The 18,359-nt window shown below is 43.7% G+C and overlaps 1 protein-coding gene across 10 annotated transcripts in view; it reads left to right on the forward strand.

Annotated features, from left to right (window-relative positions):
- ntng1a (netrin g1a) overlaps positions 1–18,359 on the forward strand; it is a 154,025-nt gene that overhangs the window by 37,802 nt on the left and 97,864 nt on the right. For all 10 annotated transcript variants that reach the window (XM_055881457.1, XM_055881459.1, XM_055881456.1 and 7 more), the window contains exon 3: positions 17,027–17,670. In XM_055881457.1, coding sequence (XP_055737432.1) covers positions 17,027–17,670 — 644 coding nt within the window. The remainder of the gene's footprint in view (positions 1–17,026; positions 17,671–18,359) is intronic.

The following is an 18,359-nucleotide window of genomic DNA, read 5'->3' on the forward strand; positions in this document are numbered from 1 at the left end:
TGTTGACTGACTGGCAGGCTCCTCCCAACGTCTTCTGGGCCGGGCCCAAATCCCTTCTGATCGTCTGGCTCCTCTGCCTGCCTTCAGCAGAACAATTAAAAACCCACCTGACAATACCTCTGTCTCCTCTGTCTCCAAGACAGCTGTCACCAAGGCAGACATGGACCAGTTGATTTATTTCTCTACCCTTAACAAATGAGTATTCTCAAAATGCTGTTATTTTTATTTCATGTCATTTTTTCACTCGCCTGGGAAGAAACTTCATTTTTTTGGTGTTAAATTAGCAGATGTTTTGATATGATATCATTCAAACTCTTTACTGAGAGACGTTTGAGATAATATGCTGTCTCTGCTATTGCATCTAGTATTACACCCATCTTACTGTACTGTTTCCAAACAGTTATTTATCATCCCAAAAATGTCATATTTTTTTATGTTATCAATATCCTTAATTGATGTCAACCCTGGTAAAACGTTTGTGATAATTGAGAATTGCTACCTACGTTTGTATAAATCAGAAGCAACACAGTCATTATATTAGATTACAGCTACATTATGACAATGCATTAGGTTTATGGTCTTCCGTGCTCAGCTACACCATAAAACACAGCTCTATTCCTGAGAGTCGGCGTCTGTAGATTAATCAGCTAATGTTGGCAATGTAATAGACAACAATATTTAATCAGGTGACAGCACGGGACAGGACGCTAGCGCGACACACTAATCCTTCACACAGCACACCGCCTGCCTATAGGAATCAGACGGGGAAAGCCGCCCATCAATTCCGTTAAGCGTTGGAGAAGAGGCGGTCAAGGGAGACATGGTCAACTACGGTCACGACCTTTCACCTTAAGCCGCTCTGTGTTGATGAGGGCTTGGTGTGTCTCTCTCTGTGTGTGTGTGTGTGTGTGTGTGTGTGTGTGTGTGTGTGTGTGTGTGTGTGTGTGTGTGTGTGTGTGTGTGTGTGTGTGTGTGTGTGTGTGTGTGTGTGTGTGTGTGTGTGTTGACGCTGCGTGTGGGGGTTGGTGAGTGGGTGGCAGATAAGTGGTTGCCTGTCAGAGCATCTTGTGTAGAGGTATGAGCCATGGCCTCCATAATGGCCTCCATAATGTCACCTATTAGAGAGAGAGAGAACTGACTACTGCACAGGACTGAGACAGTCAGGGAGTGGTGGATAAGGGAACTAGATCTCGCATGGCTACCAATCAGATATACAGGTGAAGGAGTGGATGTACCGGATGAAGACACTGAGACAGCTTGGCGTTATGCTCCCCTCTCTCTTTCCCCTGCAGTGTTCTCTCTCGTTCGAAGTCTCTCTCTGTAACACATGCACGCACACACACACACACACACACACACACACACACACACACACACACACACACACACACACACACACACACACACACACACACACCTACACACACCTACGAACCACCCCTTCCACCCTCGCCCTCACTCTTTTCCTATCTTTTATCCTTCTCCCTTCCTCTCTCGCTGCTCGTCTCCCTGGCTGAATTCCCTGAGGCACACACAGAACCTTTGTTACTTAGGTGAGCAACAGCACTCCTCCAGGAGATCTAAGCCTTTACAATCCAATCAGACATTTCTCAAGCCTTCTGCCTGCCTCAAACTGGAGTGTTGGAGACTCACAGATAAAAACAGGTCATAGAAAGGGGTTCACTTCCTGTTAGGGCTGTCTTTTCTAAAACTATGATATTTTTCATATGAATTGTTGTACTCATATTAACCCATGTAGGTCTACACATAATTTACACAATGTTGGTACAGATTCATGCAGTGTGTCTCTCATCCTTACTAATTATTGTAGAATAATAGTTAATTCCTTGTCTTTGCTTTGATTAAACAATCAGTTGCTGTGCAAGGGCTGTAGAAGCCACATAGCTAGAATTGCTATTTATATTCTATAGAAGCCACTTACCCTCCATGTTTGAAGTTCAATGACCACGTGTATATTGTCAATTTCTTTGGAAAAACCCTCAGTTATCTAATTGTATAGGAAAAACAAATAATAACCGCTGCACAGCTTTGAGGTTGTACTGTAGGTTGGAATACCAGAACAATACACCATGTTGTGTGTGTGTATTTTATGTCTGGGTTCATGTAGATTACATCATGTATATGTTGTTCAGGACCAAGGACAGCTCACACAGTGCTTTCTCTTGGGTGTTTACATGGTGCTATAACTTCAGCAAGATGAACTGCAGTAGGAACGTCTCAGTAGTCCACCTAACAATATTACAGTAACAGTATGCTTCATTGAGGCCCATATGTGATACTTACTGGAAATATACAGTAGAAAGCGTTATATTTTATTACTATTCTTCCGTGAGCAAAAGGCAGAGAGAAGTCTGTGATAACCATCTATGGAAGAATAGTTGACCTGCATGGAACTCCAGGAATATACAGCATCAGACTCAGTTGGTTAAGTTGCTGTTCCAGCAGCCTACCTCTACTTATCACTACTTATTACAGTTCAGTGGTGTTTGATTCCATTAGGTTTATGGTGGGCCATATTTCCATTAAATAGTGGAGACTGGAGCTGGGAGGGGGTTTTGGCAGGGCTACATCACCGCTCAGCCAACAGACGCTCTCCCTGTGTCTCCGTCTGGAGCCACACACACGTGCACACACACACACACACACACACACACACACACACACACACACACACACACACACACACACACACACACACACACACACACACACACACACACACACACACAGTCTGCCAGGAAGAGGAGTCTATATCGTCCGTTATGCCTTCAGTGTCTGTGAACGTGTGTGTATTCGTGTTGTGAGATTGATATGAACAGTTTGCCAAGGAGCCTAACAGAGAGGATCATTTAATATGTTAAGATAGTCATCAAATGTCATGTGTATGCCTGAGTGTTCGCTTGTGTCTGTGTGTGCCTGCGTGTGTCTACGTGTCTATGCGTGTGTGTGTGTGTTTGTGTGTGTGTGCATATGCAAATGCACATCCTACATCCATGTGTGTAATTAAAAGCCGAGCCGGGCTAAGTCTCCCAGGCAGTTTTCAGCTGCGTCCCCTGACCTGGGAGAGACAGGGGGGTCGGAGAGCGCCGAGTAGATGAACTGACACACCAGGCTTCAAACACACGCCAGGCAGGCAGGCAGGTAGAGAGGCAGACAGCTTAACTGACTGATAACACTGCAGAGATTACATCTGTGCGAACGAGTGCATTACAAACAGCCCTTCTTCCTTCCTGATGATACTCTGAGTGAAATGGGGTTATGTGGGTCTGGATCCTCTTGAGTGATATTTCTGAAACGTTTTCCCTGATATGCATGAGGCTCCTCGGTGACACCTTATTTACTTCTAGATTAAATAGCTTTTTAAAGCATTATTGACACTGCTGCTCTCTGTGGATGTCAGCATGGTATGTTTTACGTCTCTAACACACTCCACTCTACCTCAGTTCACAGTACTAGACATGCAGCGCATTATAGGGTAGAGAGAGATACAGCCGTGCCTTGAAATCGAGGCTTGCGGCATGACAAATACAGGCTACCCTGCAGGCGTTGCAGTGTGTTGGAGGATGTAGTGTAACACAGGGCTGTGCAGCGGAGGTGATGTCCACCTGCCCTGCTGCCGTGCCGATGTAGCTGTAGCATCAGAGAGCTTTGCCTTGTTAGCGTTGTGACAGAGCCTTTGTAACACCTCCACCTGTGGCTTACTCTGTCTGCAGCACGGTCATAAAGACCCAGAAAGAGAGGGTGGGTATTACACAGAGATGTTCAGGGTCTAAAAAGCACAAAACAAACGGGCCTGGTTTGTACAGTCATCTGTCTCAGCCAGAACAGAACAGTGTCGCTATGTGCTCTGAATAGGCTACATGTGGGAGTGAGATGGAACAACAGAACAGGAAATACAGGGGAATAGTTTGAAAATAAATGATCAAATGAAGACAGGAGAACACAACATGATGATGTGGAGGGGGAGAGGTTTAGAATCCAAACATTTTTGGAGATGACAGTTGATGTTCAAATGTCCTTACGTGGCTGGCACAGATCTTAAGTTCTAGGCCACGACAGTTCCAGGCTACAGTATACCTAAGTATACTAAAGTGTCCAAACTTTCTTAGGTACAGCCTACATGGAGCCTTTTTATTAAATGCCATAAACATGTAGCTAAAGGGCTTCTGTTCTAGTGAGGATTCAAATGATTAACTTTGATCGCCCAGTCTCAGTCATACTGTAACGATCATGGCAGAGCTCACTATCCACTCAATGTAAAAAAAGATAGTTGGATAGTTGGATTTCCATAGCCTTGAGCGGACATCTCATTTTACAAGCCTTAAAGTCCTTAAAGCACATGAAGTCAAATTCACATGGACTACGTTTCAACTTTTTTTCAAACATTATAGGCTATCTATCAAGATTACTGTCAGTGTGCAGTGGAATGGTATCTTATGCCTAAGTGGAAATGGAGATGAACAACCAATTGCATCTCATCTTGTCTTTCAAACAGATAGTATTGCAGATGTAATGCCAAGTCAGTCTTACATTTTTTACTATGTCACTTTCACAAAACCCAAAATCAACCAACCAATCAACCAAACAACCAACCCAGCACTAGCTTGAGCTCCCACCCTGCCAACCTGAAATGACTCCTCAGTATTTCTCTGTTTCCCTGTGTGGTCTCATTAGTGTGAATCTCTTTGTTTAATTAATCAGTAACAGAGTGCTTGATTCATATATTATTTCGACAGAGTGGTTGATTAGAGCGCTGTTCCCTTTAGCCCTTTTAAACTTGTTTTAATGACTGCTGCATGCTTGTCAGGCAGAGAGAGCGAGATACAATGTTTTTGTGTGTGTGTTTGTGTGTGTGTGTGCGTGTGTGTGCTCGTCAGCAAGGAGCAGGAGAGGAGAGCACTCCACACTCCCTAAGAGGCCTATGATTACAACCACGCCACGTTTAGAGGGTCAGCAGTAATGTGTCGCTAAATGAAGTGTGTCCTCAAACACTGCAGCTGCTGTTGTGTTGCTATTGTGTTCTAAAAGGTCAGACGATTGTGTAGTTCTCTGTAGACTGGGTCAGATTTATATTATGATGTGTTGTTGTTGTGTTTTATAAGGTCAGCATGTTGTGTAGTTTCTCTGTAGACTGGGTCAGATTTATATTATGATGTGTTGTTGTTGTGTTTTATAAGGTCAGAATGTTGTGTAGTTTCTCTGTAGACTGGGTCAGATTTATATTATGATTTGTTGTTGTTGTGTGTTATAAGGTCAGAGTGTTGTGTAGTTCTCTGTAGACTGGGTCAGATTTATATTATGATGTGTTGTTGTTGTGTTTTATAAGGTCAGAATGTTGTGTAGTTTCTCTGTAGACTGGGTCAGATTTATATTATGATGTGTTGTTGTTGTGTTTTATAAGGTCAGAATGTTGTGTAGTTTCTCTGTAGACTGGGTCAGATTTATATTATGATGTGTTGTTGTGTTTTATAAGGTCAGAATGTTGTGTAGTTTCTCTGTAGACTGGGTCAGATTTATATTATGATGTGTTGTTGTGTTTTATAAGGTCATAATGTTGTGTAGTTTCTCTGTAGACTGGGTCAGATTTATATTATGATGTGTTGTTGTGTTTTATAAGGTCAGAATGTTGTGGAGTTTCTCTGTAGACTGGGTCAGATTTATATTATGATGTGTTGTTGTTGCGATTTATAAGGTCAGAATGTTGTGTAGTTTCTCTGTAGACTGGGTCAGATTTATATTATGATGTGTTGTTGTGTGTTATAAGGTCAGCATGTTGTGTAGTTTCTCTGTAGACTGGGTCAGATTTATATTATGATGTGTTGTTGTTGTGTTTTATAAGGTCAGAGTGTTGTGTAGTTTCTCTGTAGACTGGGTCAGATTTATATTATGATGTGTTGTTGTTGTGTTTTATAAGGTCAGAGTGTTGTGGAGTTTCTCTGTAGACTGGGTCAGATTTATATTATGATGTGTTGTTGTTTTATAAGGTCAGAGTGTTGTGTAGTTTCTCTGTAGACTGGGTCAGATTTATATTATGATGTGTTGTTGTTTTATAAGGTCAGAGTGTTGTGTAGTTTCTCTGTAGACTGGGTCAGATTTATATTATGATGTGTTGTTGTGTTTTATAAGGTCAGAGTGTTGTGTAGTTTCTCTGTAGACTGGGTCAGATTTATATTATGATGTGTTGTTGTTTTATAAGGTCAGAGTGTTGTGTAGTTTCTCTGTAGACTGGGTCAGATTTATATTATGATGTGTTGTTGTGTTTTATAAGGTCAGAGTGTTGTGGAGTTTCTCTGTAGACTGGGTCAGATTTATATTATGATGTGTTGTTGTTTTATAAGGTCAGAGTGTTGTGGAGTTTCTCTGTAGACTGGGTCAGATTTATATTGAAATGTGTTGTTGTTGGATTCAAGGCGCTACAGTAACTACTTCTGGCCCGGGACACAAGGATTTTACTGGAGTTTTTTACGAGGATATTTCAATTTGTAGTGACTCTTGAACTTGACTCTTTCAGAAGATGTTTAAAATGCCGAAGTTCAGGGTAACACATTGAACTATGTCTTAGTATAACTTAGAAGTGAACTATTGTCAACTCAAATATGTGAGAGCTATAGAGTACCAGAAGCCTTTTATGTAGAGTCAGCATCTCAGAGACTATCTGAGTCAAGCAATATCAACAAAATGGGAGGCGGTGTATGTGTGTGTGTGTGTGTGTGTGCGTGTGTGTGTGTGTGTGTGTGTGTGTGTGTGTGTGTGTGTGTGTGTGTGTGTGTGTGTATGTGTGTGTGTGTGTCTTTTTGTTTGTTTTTCTATTTGTGACATGATTTTTTATGGCTGTGTATAATGTATGCGCCTTGCTTGGGAAGTGTGTGTGTGTGTGTGTGTGTGTGTGTGTGTGTGTGTGTGTGTGTGTGCGTGCGTGCGTGCGTGCGTGCGTGCGTGTGTGTGTGCGTGTGTGTGCCCTCTTCCATGTGAGTCCAATTGTGCCAGTGTCGTGATCCTGCGAGCCTTGGAGAGGAAAATGGACTGAGCTCTTTTCCCCCAGAGTCATCTGTCAATCATTCTCTTAGATTCAATGGTAAAAAAAGAAGAAGAGCAAGCTTAACCCTCCCAGTAGAATGTCTGAAGAGACCTTCAGTGATCCCACAGACAGACAGAAGTGGCACGAGCTGAATTTAAAGTATCAATCAAAGCAGTTAAATAACCAGACTGGGAATGGCTGCTCTACCCTATGTTTATGACCCTATTGATTTTAATCATCCTAAAAGTCGCCCCTGGCTTTTCAAAAAAGTGGTTTCAAAATGTCTGAATGCTGATGACATCGCTGACATCTTGCATCAGAAAATAGGATTGTTATGAATCACTACAGATGTTAACCCCCCACCCCCACCCCCCCGTGCCTCCAAGATAATTATTCTGTTCTAAATTTACCTCTTGCTGGACACAGAGGGACGAGTCTTAGACCAGTCATTAATTACAATAGATTCTTTCATATATACATGTGGCCTCCAACTGCTAATTAGGTTGAAGTGTTTGACAGGTAGGGCTTGATTTAATCAGCCATGTGTAGTACTGTCCACACACAGTGTGTGTGTGTGTGCGTGCGTGCTGCGTGCATGCGTGTGTGTGTGCGTGCGTGCGTGTGTGCATACGTGCGTGTGCATGCATGCATGTGTGAGTGCACGTGTTTGACATGTACTGTCCATGTTAATTTGAGATCTGATGGCTCCTATATGTCAGTAAGGGCCTGGGTCAGGCTGGGTCTCCACACCAAAGGACAGTTGCCAAACAGTGGCCTAATGAGACAGTCTACTCCGTATAATGAATGAGTATAGTCATTTATATATACAGTGATATATATGCATGATTGACATCCATATACATAGTGATATTTGCACAGTAATGTATGGACAGTGATATATGAATGCTACATATTTATGCTTTACATATTGATAGTTTAATTCATATTATTAATGTCCATGTACAAGGGCAGTATAGCTACATTATGTCTGCCACATGTTTTATGAACTGAACACAAGGACACTGTAAATATGTGTTGTCCTTGAAAGCCGATGCCTCGGGTGACGTTGTCCGTCAGGTGAGCAGCTAGCGGAAACATTTTATTGGGGAATCAGATGTATTCATGTAATTCAAGTGTTGCAGTAGCAGGACCCAGACTCACTTAACTCAGCCTGATCTGCCATACAGTTACTGTAACATGATCTCAACCTGGACCCTGGCAGACAGGGTAGTGTACTTGGAGAGTGTACTCTCTCTCTCTCTCTCTCTCTCTCTCTCTCTCTCTCTCTCTCTCTCTCTCTCTCTCTCTCTCTCTCTCTCTCCTCTCTCTCTCTCTCTCTCTCTCCTCTCTCCTCTCTCTCTCTCTCTCCTCTCTCTCTCTCCTCCTTTCCTCTCTCTCTCTCTCCTCTCTCCTCTCTCTCTCCTCTCTCTCTCTCATTATGAACTGAATATACTGTGTGTTAATTCCCACAATCCTGTCCTCTTATGGACCAGGTTGGGGTTTTCATTGGTAATAACACTGAAACCTGTACGGTAATGTGTATGTGTGTGCCTGCGTGTCACAGGGTTGGGTTATCAGCTCGGTCTGTCTGGGAGGCTTATACAGGATGTAGGGTTATTATATTACACCTTACCAAGAGAGAGAGAGAAGGAGAAAGAAAGAAAGAAAGAAAGAAAGAAAGAAAGAAAGAAAGAAAGAGAAAGAAAGAAAGACAGATTGAGAGAGAGCGACAATGAGGGAGAGAAAAAGAGAAGGATGGAAGTGTAGTCTCTCAGTCAGTGTCAAATCACCAGGGATGTATTTGAGAAGAGAGCCTAGGAACTAGATCTTGCTGCAATGTGTCAGCCTTGATGCAGAAACCTGCACATAGCAGCCTTTTTCATATAGGCTGTGTTGCACAATGAATGTAGACTTCCGGCTATTGAGTCACTTATCATGTTGTTAGCCCAGTTTGATTCTGCTACTGTAGCTATTAGGATGCTGTTTGAATGTCAGCTCCATAACAGATAATTGACTGTAGTGAGGACGATGGAGTTTCTTAATGGTTCACTCATAGTGGTCCAGAGTTGTCTCCGATAATGGTGTGTCGTATAATGATGTCTGGATGACGCTAGACTCGCCAGGTCTCAATATACGATATACTTCTCTCAGTTCAAAAGTGAACCTCATTAGCTGAATGTTAAGATTTTTTATTGTTGATTTGTGAAACAGTGTAAAAGTGCTTTAATGTCTAATGTCTGCAAACTTCCTCTTACCAAGACATAAAAACACAAGTGACTTTTAGTTCATTGAAATGGATAAAAATTCATGACTGTGTTTGGAGAATCTTTCTGATCCTAAAGAGAGGGGAGAGAACATCCTTCTGGGACCTCAGGGTTGAGGCAGGAGTTCTCTGTTACTATTAAAGTACTCAGAGCAGGAAGAATCATTTAATAGGATCTCTGTGTAAATTTGTCATTTTACTTTGAAAATGTATTACCTTTAATGTGGCATAAACACAACCAGTCATGGTGTTTTCATGATTGTCAAAAAAATCACTTCAATAGGCACCTGTAAGTGTGGCCCCCTGCGCACGTTCATCCAGTCTAAAATAATTCCAGCATCCATACAGTGCACTGTGCACCCGCCATTTAATGAATGGAAAGAGACATCTGTTAAAACAATCTGTAATAAAGTCTAAGGAATGCATGACGTTCAGTGATTGTCATTCATTAGGCCCACACTTGTAAATGGAATTGATGCGTCCACTGCTGTCCGTGCACGTCTAGGTCTCATCTCTGCCTTTGTGAAATTCACTTTTGTCGTCGAAACCACACTGTATTTTGGAGCGTATTCCACACATGTTCAAGTCCATTTTTTTTACGACTGACGTGCAATAATGATAAGTAATGTTGTAATAGCCTACAGTTTTCTTGACATCTTTGTTTAATTATTGTGATAGGCTCATGTTTTACCGGCACGGTGTGTCCTCACCATTTATTTTGCCAGTACTCCGAACCGGACCGTACCGGATTACTTTCACCCCAACTGTTTTTGCTAACCAAGCATGCCTTAGGGTGACTTAGACTTCTTTGCTGAACTGAAAGGCGTTGGCTCTGGGTCTCTGAGAACTGTTGAGACCCTGATCAGGTCAGACTAAAGCCTACTTTTACCACACAATGCCTGGGACTGCCTGGCACGGACAACAGCAAGCAACAGCTAGGATGGCACAATGATACTTACTTTCACTGGACTTGTAATGCATACTGCTTTTACGTTGCTCTATTTTACAGCGATGCAATTCAATAGTTGTAGTTGAAATATGGACACCAATGTTTTATTTACGAAGTCATTTTGTCGTGTTGCAAGCAGTGGGGAAACTATTTGAGATGTGCTGCTGTAGTTTCAAACTTAAATGAAACATGTTGAGCTTCGTTGTCTGTGGACATGTTATTTGGACTTGCTGTTTGAAAAATGTACTTTAAAGTTGATCCTTACCACCATACCAATATATCCCCCTTTTATGCTCCCAGAAAACTTTATTCTGAACATTTGCCACAACAAGAAGATCCCTACCTGGGAGAGCGAGATAGGTAGGTAGGTAGATAGATAGATAGATAGATAGATAGATAGATAGATAGATAGATACCATTGTCATTACGGGTGTGTATCTGTGTATTATCACGTACACATCTCAATAATTCATGCTACTTCTCAATATTATATATAATACATCACCTGTTTGTTTAATGTTGAACGGAGATATACACTGAGGGTACAAAACATTAGGAACACCTGCTCTTTCCATGACATAGACTGACCAGGCGAATGCTATGATCCCTTATTGATGTTAAATCAACATGAGTCCATCCATCATGCCGCATGTCGGCATTGCAGGCTGGGGCTGGTGCTGATGGTGTTCTGAGGGCAAAGGGGGGAGGTGTTCTTAATGATTTGACCACTCAGTGTAGATGAAATAAGATACTGTGCTTAAAATGTGTTGAAAGTATCACCTTGCATCTGAGAAATATCTACCATCTCTTAAAGTAAGAGCTATATCTACTGCCATGCCTCCCATCCATATCACAAGTGCACCCTGTAGAGCTCTCAATGACATATAAAATATAATAGAATATAAAATTGTTTTTATATCCTACGAATGCGCTGAGGGAGGTTGCAGAGGCTTCCACACGTTGTTTTAAGGCTCATGAATCTGCTAAATGGTCAGCTGTGGAGTGTGATAGGTGGAACCGTGGACATTTACACATGGTCTCGCCTCATAACCCTCTCTATGGGAGGGTTCACCTGCACTGCAGCGAGGATACACGACACACACGCACGCACACAGCAGCATTAGATCAGTATTGAATTTCCCTTCCACTGCTAGCAACAAATATAATATTTTATCCGCTCACCTTTGAGACATCAAATCTCTCTCTCTCTTTCTCTCTCTCTCTCTCTCTCTCTCTCTCTTTCTCTCTTTCTCTCTCTCTCTCTCTCTCTCTCTCTCTCTCTCTCTCTCGTCCTCTCTCTCTCTCTCTCTCTCTCTCTCTCTCTCTCTCTCTCTCTTCTCTCTCTCTCCTCTCTCTCTCTCTCTCTCTCTCTCTCTCTCTCTCTCTCTCTCTCTCTCTCTCTCTCTCTCTCTCTCTCTCTCTCTCCTCTCTCTCTCTCTCTCTCTCTCTCTCTCTCTCTCTCTCTCTCTCTCTCTCTCTCTCTCTCTCCCATTTCCAAACCAAGGTGCCAGGTATCATTGTTAGATGTTACATGGATAATGTCTCTTGGTGTGAATGAGTAGGGCAGAATATTTGCTGTTTCTCTCTCTCTCTTTCTCTCTTTCATATTGACCACCATGTAGTCGTGTTGACCCCTGCCTGACCCTGAGCTGTTTGAAAAGGTAATTGTAATCCATGACAGGATTTAGCAGGGATCTATCACCTCACTGTAATCTGGGCGACAGCTTCCGATATTCACACAGCGTTGAGGTTAAACCCAAGTGTCTGTGTCAACCAGCGCCAAGCGCCAAACCCCAAGAGAGAGACTTTACTTATGATGTTAGTATGGCCAGGAAGGAGGGACAGAGAGAGAGGGAGCGAGAGAGAGAGAGAGAGAGAGAGAGAGGCAGGGAGGGAGGGAGGGAGACAAGAGAGGGAGAGAGCGAGAGGCAGGGAGGGAGACAAGAGAGAGAGAGAGAGAGGCAGGGAGGGAGACAAGAGAGATAGAGGCAGGGAGGGAGACAAGATAGAGAGAGAGAGAGAGAGATGCAGGGAGGGAGGGAGACAAGAGAGAGAGATTGAAAATGAGAGAGCACTGCTTCAATCGAGCCCATGAGCCAGTGCAGAAATCTATCCTCACACACAAGGTCTCATTAATGCAGAAGGGATAGGTTTAACCCCAACCTGGCTACTGAGAGGGGAGGGAAATAAGATGGGGGGTGGAAAATAGAGGTTGGTAGGGAGGGAGGAAGGGAGGGAGGAAGGGAGGGGAAAAGAAAGACTGGAAAGTTGTGTGATGTTTTCCCCTCATTCAGACAGAGGGACCTTGGTTTCTACTAACTGTCCTTTCGAAGGGCTCTTACATGACACCACCTGAAACCCTGACTGTGCCATGTGGGGGGATTTATTTCTCTCATTAGGATTTCCTCATCTGGGCCATCTGGATTGTTTACTGATAAACTCTAGCAAACACTATAATCCATCTGTCTGTGTGTGTGTGTGTGTGTGTGTGTGTGTGTGTGTGTGTGTGTGTGTGTGTGTGTGTGTGTGTGTGTGTGTGTGTGTGTGTGTGTGTGTGTGTGTGTGTGTGTGTGTGTGTGTGTGTGTGTGTGTGGGTGTTGTGTGTGTGTGTGTGTGTGTGTGTGTGTGTGTGTGTGTGTGTGTGTGTGTGTGTGTGTGTGCGCGCGTGTGTGTGTGTGTGTGCGTGCGTGTTCAATACTGGTGTTTGTACAGCAAAGATCACAGAGGAAAGATCATAGAGGATAAGCAAAACACAATTGTTGAATAGAATATAATTAGACACGTTAGACAAATAATCTGGATGACTCATAAAACATGTCATCAGAAATTATGTCAGCAGGGTTATCAGTGTTTTGTGATCAACACCATTACAATGTGTACTTTTTAAGGAATCCTTGGACTGGACTGTTTCCTGTTTGTGTTAGTGTGAAAAATAAGGAGAAAGAGAGAGGGGGTGAGTGAGAGCAGGAGAGAGAGAGCAGGAGAGAGAGAGAGAGAGCAACAGGAGGGCGGGAGCAATCTGTGATCTGGGTTACAAGTCAGAAACATCTGTCACACAAAAGGATTTGTTTGATTGGTTGGGCCCATACATCACGCCTGCCTGTCAGTGGCCACTAAATTTATATTCCCCAAGTCACATCCTTTATCAGTGATCACGTAAGGGGGAGGCCTGGGCTGCCAGGGCTGCACAGACATTTCTTATTTACTTTAACACCACCTTCCCTCGGCCAAAATACCATGAAGCACGGCCCAAAGCATTTGGTTGGGGTTGGTCAGTCCAGCTCTTCAATTATGTACAATACCTTCTTCTATTGAACTATAAATAGTCTCGTTCGTACTAATCCTATACTCTTGATCATTATAGAATCATTATATTCTTTCTCTTTTAGATTTATATCGTTTTTTTTCATCTTTTGATATAATAGATATGTTTGATTATGAGATACAGATAAGCTCATTTTGGTGGGATGTTTGTGGAATAATACTGGTTGGGTTTTACACAATAGCATGTGTTATTTTGTCAAGTGAATATTTGCGTTGCCAGCTGAAATAGAGACAAACAGTTTTAACCTGATTGGTATAGACATAACAAATAAAGCGTTTCAAATAGTAGAAACCAGCTCTTCCATCTCTCCCTAGTGTGTGTTTGGCAAATTGCTCTATCTGTTATGTGTCTCCTTGGGAAAGCCTTGGTTGGCCAACCATGAGAAAACCACTTCCCGACGATGACCCAACCAACCACATTTGTCGAGAGAACAACAAGAGAACGAAAGAAAAGAAAGGCTGGAATTACTGTGATTCATTACGGGGCTGTTTTTGTCCCAGTCAGGAGGTGAAATTAGGCAGAACGTTGTAAATAGACACAGCAACAATTAGAGCTGCCCTGTGAAGATAGTACCGACCCCCCCCCCCCCAACACACACACCAAAACCCCCCCAGCACACACACACACACACACACCTACACGTTCCTATCTCTCTTCATCACCGACACCGGGGATTAGATTAACCTAGTGTGTTTTGGGGGGTCGCTGATACCATTAGCACCAATTTAGCGGGACCTCTCTGCTCCACTACCTCCATCCAGGAGATAGCTGCTCCAGTCATCACTGTAATCTATGGCTGCTGTTCAATCCCTCGTCAGCTAATGCTAGCTGATCAGATTGGATTAATAGCTACATCTTCTGTAATTACGACTGGATCTGGTGGAGCTGTGTAGCAGCGAAGCTCGCTAGCTGCAATGTCAATTATTATAATGTTTCGCCAAACCATTTATCGGCTAATAGAGCTGTCAGTGCCATAAAATAAAACAGAAGTCTCACCATTGATTTCCACTGGGCTGCGGTGCTCAGCGCTTTATCTCCTATCTGAAGGAAGGAGTGGTCCCGTACAGCGTGACCAGAGAGCGAGGGTATTGATTTTCATAAGGCTGTATTTTGTGAGTATGGAGGAGACAGTAATGAAAGGTTTTAACCTGTGTGTTTGGAGATCTCCACGGCTAGCCAAGGTTGCCAGGTGCTTCGCTGCAGATTTCCAGCCTCTGGTGAAAGAAATTGATGAGGATACATCTTTGTCTGATGAGACTAAATGTGTATGGAGGTCTGTGTGTATGTGTGTGTGTGTCCGTGTGTGTGTCCCGCCAAAGTAACACATATTTTCATGAGATTTAGGTTTCAACCGAGTAAATATTACAAAACTCAGAAACATGCTTGCCGTAGATCGAGTACATAATGCCACGTTGATTTTTATCTACCTTGACTATGGAAACCTGAGTGTTCCACTTCTTTTGAATAATCCAGTCCAATGTGCCCAGGGGCATCCAGAGGATGGTATCCCACAATTCCTTTATAGTTCTTTTCTAATCCCCAAAGTCCCAGTAACCTACAGCTAACGAGCCCTCTGTAGACACAGTACAGGGTAGCAGATGGCAGGTAATGGCAGCCCTAACCTCCTGACTGTGTCGCCCATTGAAACCCAAGTGGAAATTTCCGCTGCCAGCCCTCCTCTCACAGCCTACTGCTCACTCCCTGGTTCCCTTTGTCCAGCGCTCAGAGGACTGTGGGGGATTGGCTAGACAGGATATTAATGTGACTCTGGGCCAGTTAGAAGGCTAAATGCCCGGCACAGACATGTTTTATCCTCACCTTGCCTTGGAGGACAAGAAAAAACGGCAAAGCTTATTAGCAGGAACATTTTTTCTCTCTCTCTCTCTCTCTCTCTCTCTCTCTCTCTCTCTCTCTCTCTCTCTCTCTCTCTCTCTCTCTCTCTTTCTCTTTTCTTGTATCTCTCTCTCTTTCTCTCTCTCTCTCTCTCTCTCTCTCTTTCCTTTTTCTTGTATCTCTCTCTTTCTCACTCTTTCCTTTTGTCTTACTGCCTTCTTTTCCTGTCCTACATCACCTGGACAGAGAGCGCTCCTCCCTTCTTATATCGCCCTAGCCACAGAACCACAGACACTGACATCTCCTACCTAATCATGTGGCGGATTATCTTGTCCTCATAGATTGTAGGAGCGTCTCTGTTGAAAGGTCCTTTCTGAAGTACCCCCCTCCCCTTAGTCCAACGGCAGACTGCAGGCTGTAGCCCCGGGGAAAGAAGAACATGGCGGTGTAACGATTTGTGGCAAACCGTACCAATGTTTTGAGGAGGTTGTTTTCTAGAGGAAAGGGTCTTGATGAATCTGAGGCGTTGCCTGCTCACCTGCCTGCCTGCCTCTTTAAAAAAGAGCAAGAGAGGGAAAGAGAGAGGGAGAGAGAGAGATCCTTTAAGTTATGCTCTCTGCCTTCCTTTGCTCTCCCTCTCTCTGGCTTGATACCCTTGACTTTGAACTGGAGGTTGGATGATATATTTTTCATCCTTCAATGACAGAATTGACAAAAGGCACACCTCTTGAGTTTCCCAGCCATTAAATTCAGATTGAGCCAGGCTTTATGCAAAAAAAAAATTGGTGGAAAGATGGCGGGCTATTCTCCTCTTGTTAGATTGACCTTCATGTTATACCTGCTACTTACGAGGAAATTAGGCACAAGGTATTCCTTGCGATTCTCTCTCCACCCCTCTGGACTTCTATATCTACTGGTGTTTATAATGTTGTGGGTGATAGTGCTTAGCCATAAATGATACAGGGAAGATGATATGAGATACAAATGCAAGACCCTGTCATATTTTTTAAATAATATTTAACCAGGCAAGTCAGTTAAGAACAATGTCTTATTTACAATGACGGCCTACCCCGGCCAAACCCTAACCCAGACGACACTGTGCCAATTGTGTGCCGCCCTATGGGACTCCCAATCACGGCCAGTTGTGATACAGCCTGGAATTGAACCAGGGTCCATAATGACACCTCTAGCACTGAGATGCAGTGCCTTAGATCACTGCACCACGTGGGAGCTCCTTTGGTTCTTGCAGTCTGGCTATGAGATGAGGGGTGTTGTAAGTCCGTGGTGGAGGGGTGACTTCTTCGAAACGTCCCCATAAAACATGAATGTGTCTCCGGGTGTTTTCTAATAGGCTAGCCCCTCATTTAAATTCATTTAGTACCACAGCTGGAGCCCTGGACCCAACATCACATCAATACTATTCAAATTATGCAGAGTCATGGTCGTACTAGGGCTCTGTGCTGTATACTGCATGGATGTCTAATTCTTTAACCTACACTTGGCTACACATAGAACTCAAGGCTCATGAAAATAATCTTTGGGTACCTGTGTTATTGTTTACCATTTCAATTCCTTAATGTTGTTCTTTCTCTGTCTTTATTTTTCCCTCTCTTTTAGGAGAACCCGTACATGTGTAACAATGAATGTGATGCCGAAAACGAGGACCTGGCCCACCCACCGGAGCTCATGTTCGATTTCGAGGGCCGCAACCCCACAACCTTCTGGCAGTCCAGTTCCTGGAAGAAGTACCCCAAAGCCCTCCTGGTCAATATCACACTGTCGTGGAGCAAAACCATCGAGCTGACCGACGACATCGTGGTCACCTTTGAGTCAGGCCGCCCGGAACAGATGGTTCTGGAGAAATCTCTGGACTATGGTAAGACCTGGCAACCCTACCAGTTCTACGCCACAGACTGTCTGGACGCTTTCACCATGGATGCCAAGACTGTCCAGGACCTGACCCAGCACACTCTCCTAGACATCATCTGCACTGAGGAATACTCCAGGGGCTACGTGTGGAAGTATGACAAGACGGTGCGCTTCGAGATCAAGGACCGCTTTGCACTGTTTGCCGGACCACGGCTCCACAACATGGCGTCCCTCTACGGTCAGTTAGACACCACCAAGAACCTGAGAGACTTCTTCACCATTACAGACCTGAGGGTCCGGCTCCTCCGACCAGCCACAGGGGCCACGATGGTAGACGAGAACAACCTGTCCAGATACTTCTACGCCATCTCTGACATCAAGGTCCAGGGAAGGTAAGCTCTCACAATACATTTTTACTACTTTGTTTTCCGTCGCAGCAGAGGTTGACTGGGTTCACATGCTATTTACTATGTTATGTGTCTTGGTATGTGGCTACAGTGCATATTAGGATCAAGTCACTATTGCCAAATTATATTTCCTGCACTTGAATGAGTGCATATTAATGCATGTGTGATTCTGGACAGAAGGATGGATACAGCAGGGTTAAATTAGATAGAAATGAAGGAAATTGAGGTAGATATGTACTGTACATATAGGTAGGGGTAAAGTGACTAGGCAACAGGATATGTAATAGACAGTAACAGCAGCGTATGTGATGAGTCAAAAGAGTTAGTGTAAAAAGGGTCGATGCAGATAGACTGGGTAGCTATTGTTTAACTATTTAACTAACTATTTAGCAGTCTTATGGCTTGGTGGTAGAAGCTGTTTAGGCTCCTGTTGGTTCCAGATTTGATGCATCGCTACCACTTGCCGTACGATAGCAGAGAGAACAGTCTATGACTTGGGTGGCTGGAGTCTTTGAATATATTTTGGGCCTTCCTCTGACACCGCCTGGTATAGAGGTCCTGGATGGAACTTTGCTCGGCCGCAGTGATGTACTGGGCCGTGCACACACCTCTCTGTAGCGCCTTGCAGTTGAATGCCAAGTAGTAACCATACCAAGCGGTGATGCAGCCAGTCA

This window comes from Salvelinus fontinalis, chromosome 25, assembly GCF_029448725.1.
Source record: "Salvelinus fontinalis isolate EN_2023a chromosome 25, ASM2944872v1, whole genome shotgun sequence".
Classification (NCBI taxonomy): domain Eukaryota; kingdom Metazoa; phylum Chordata; class Actinopteri; order Salmoniformes; family Salmonidae; genus Salvelinus; species Salvelinus fontinalis.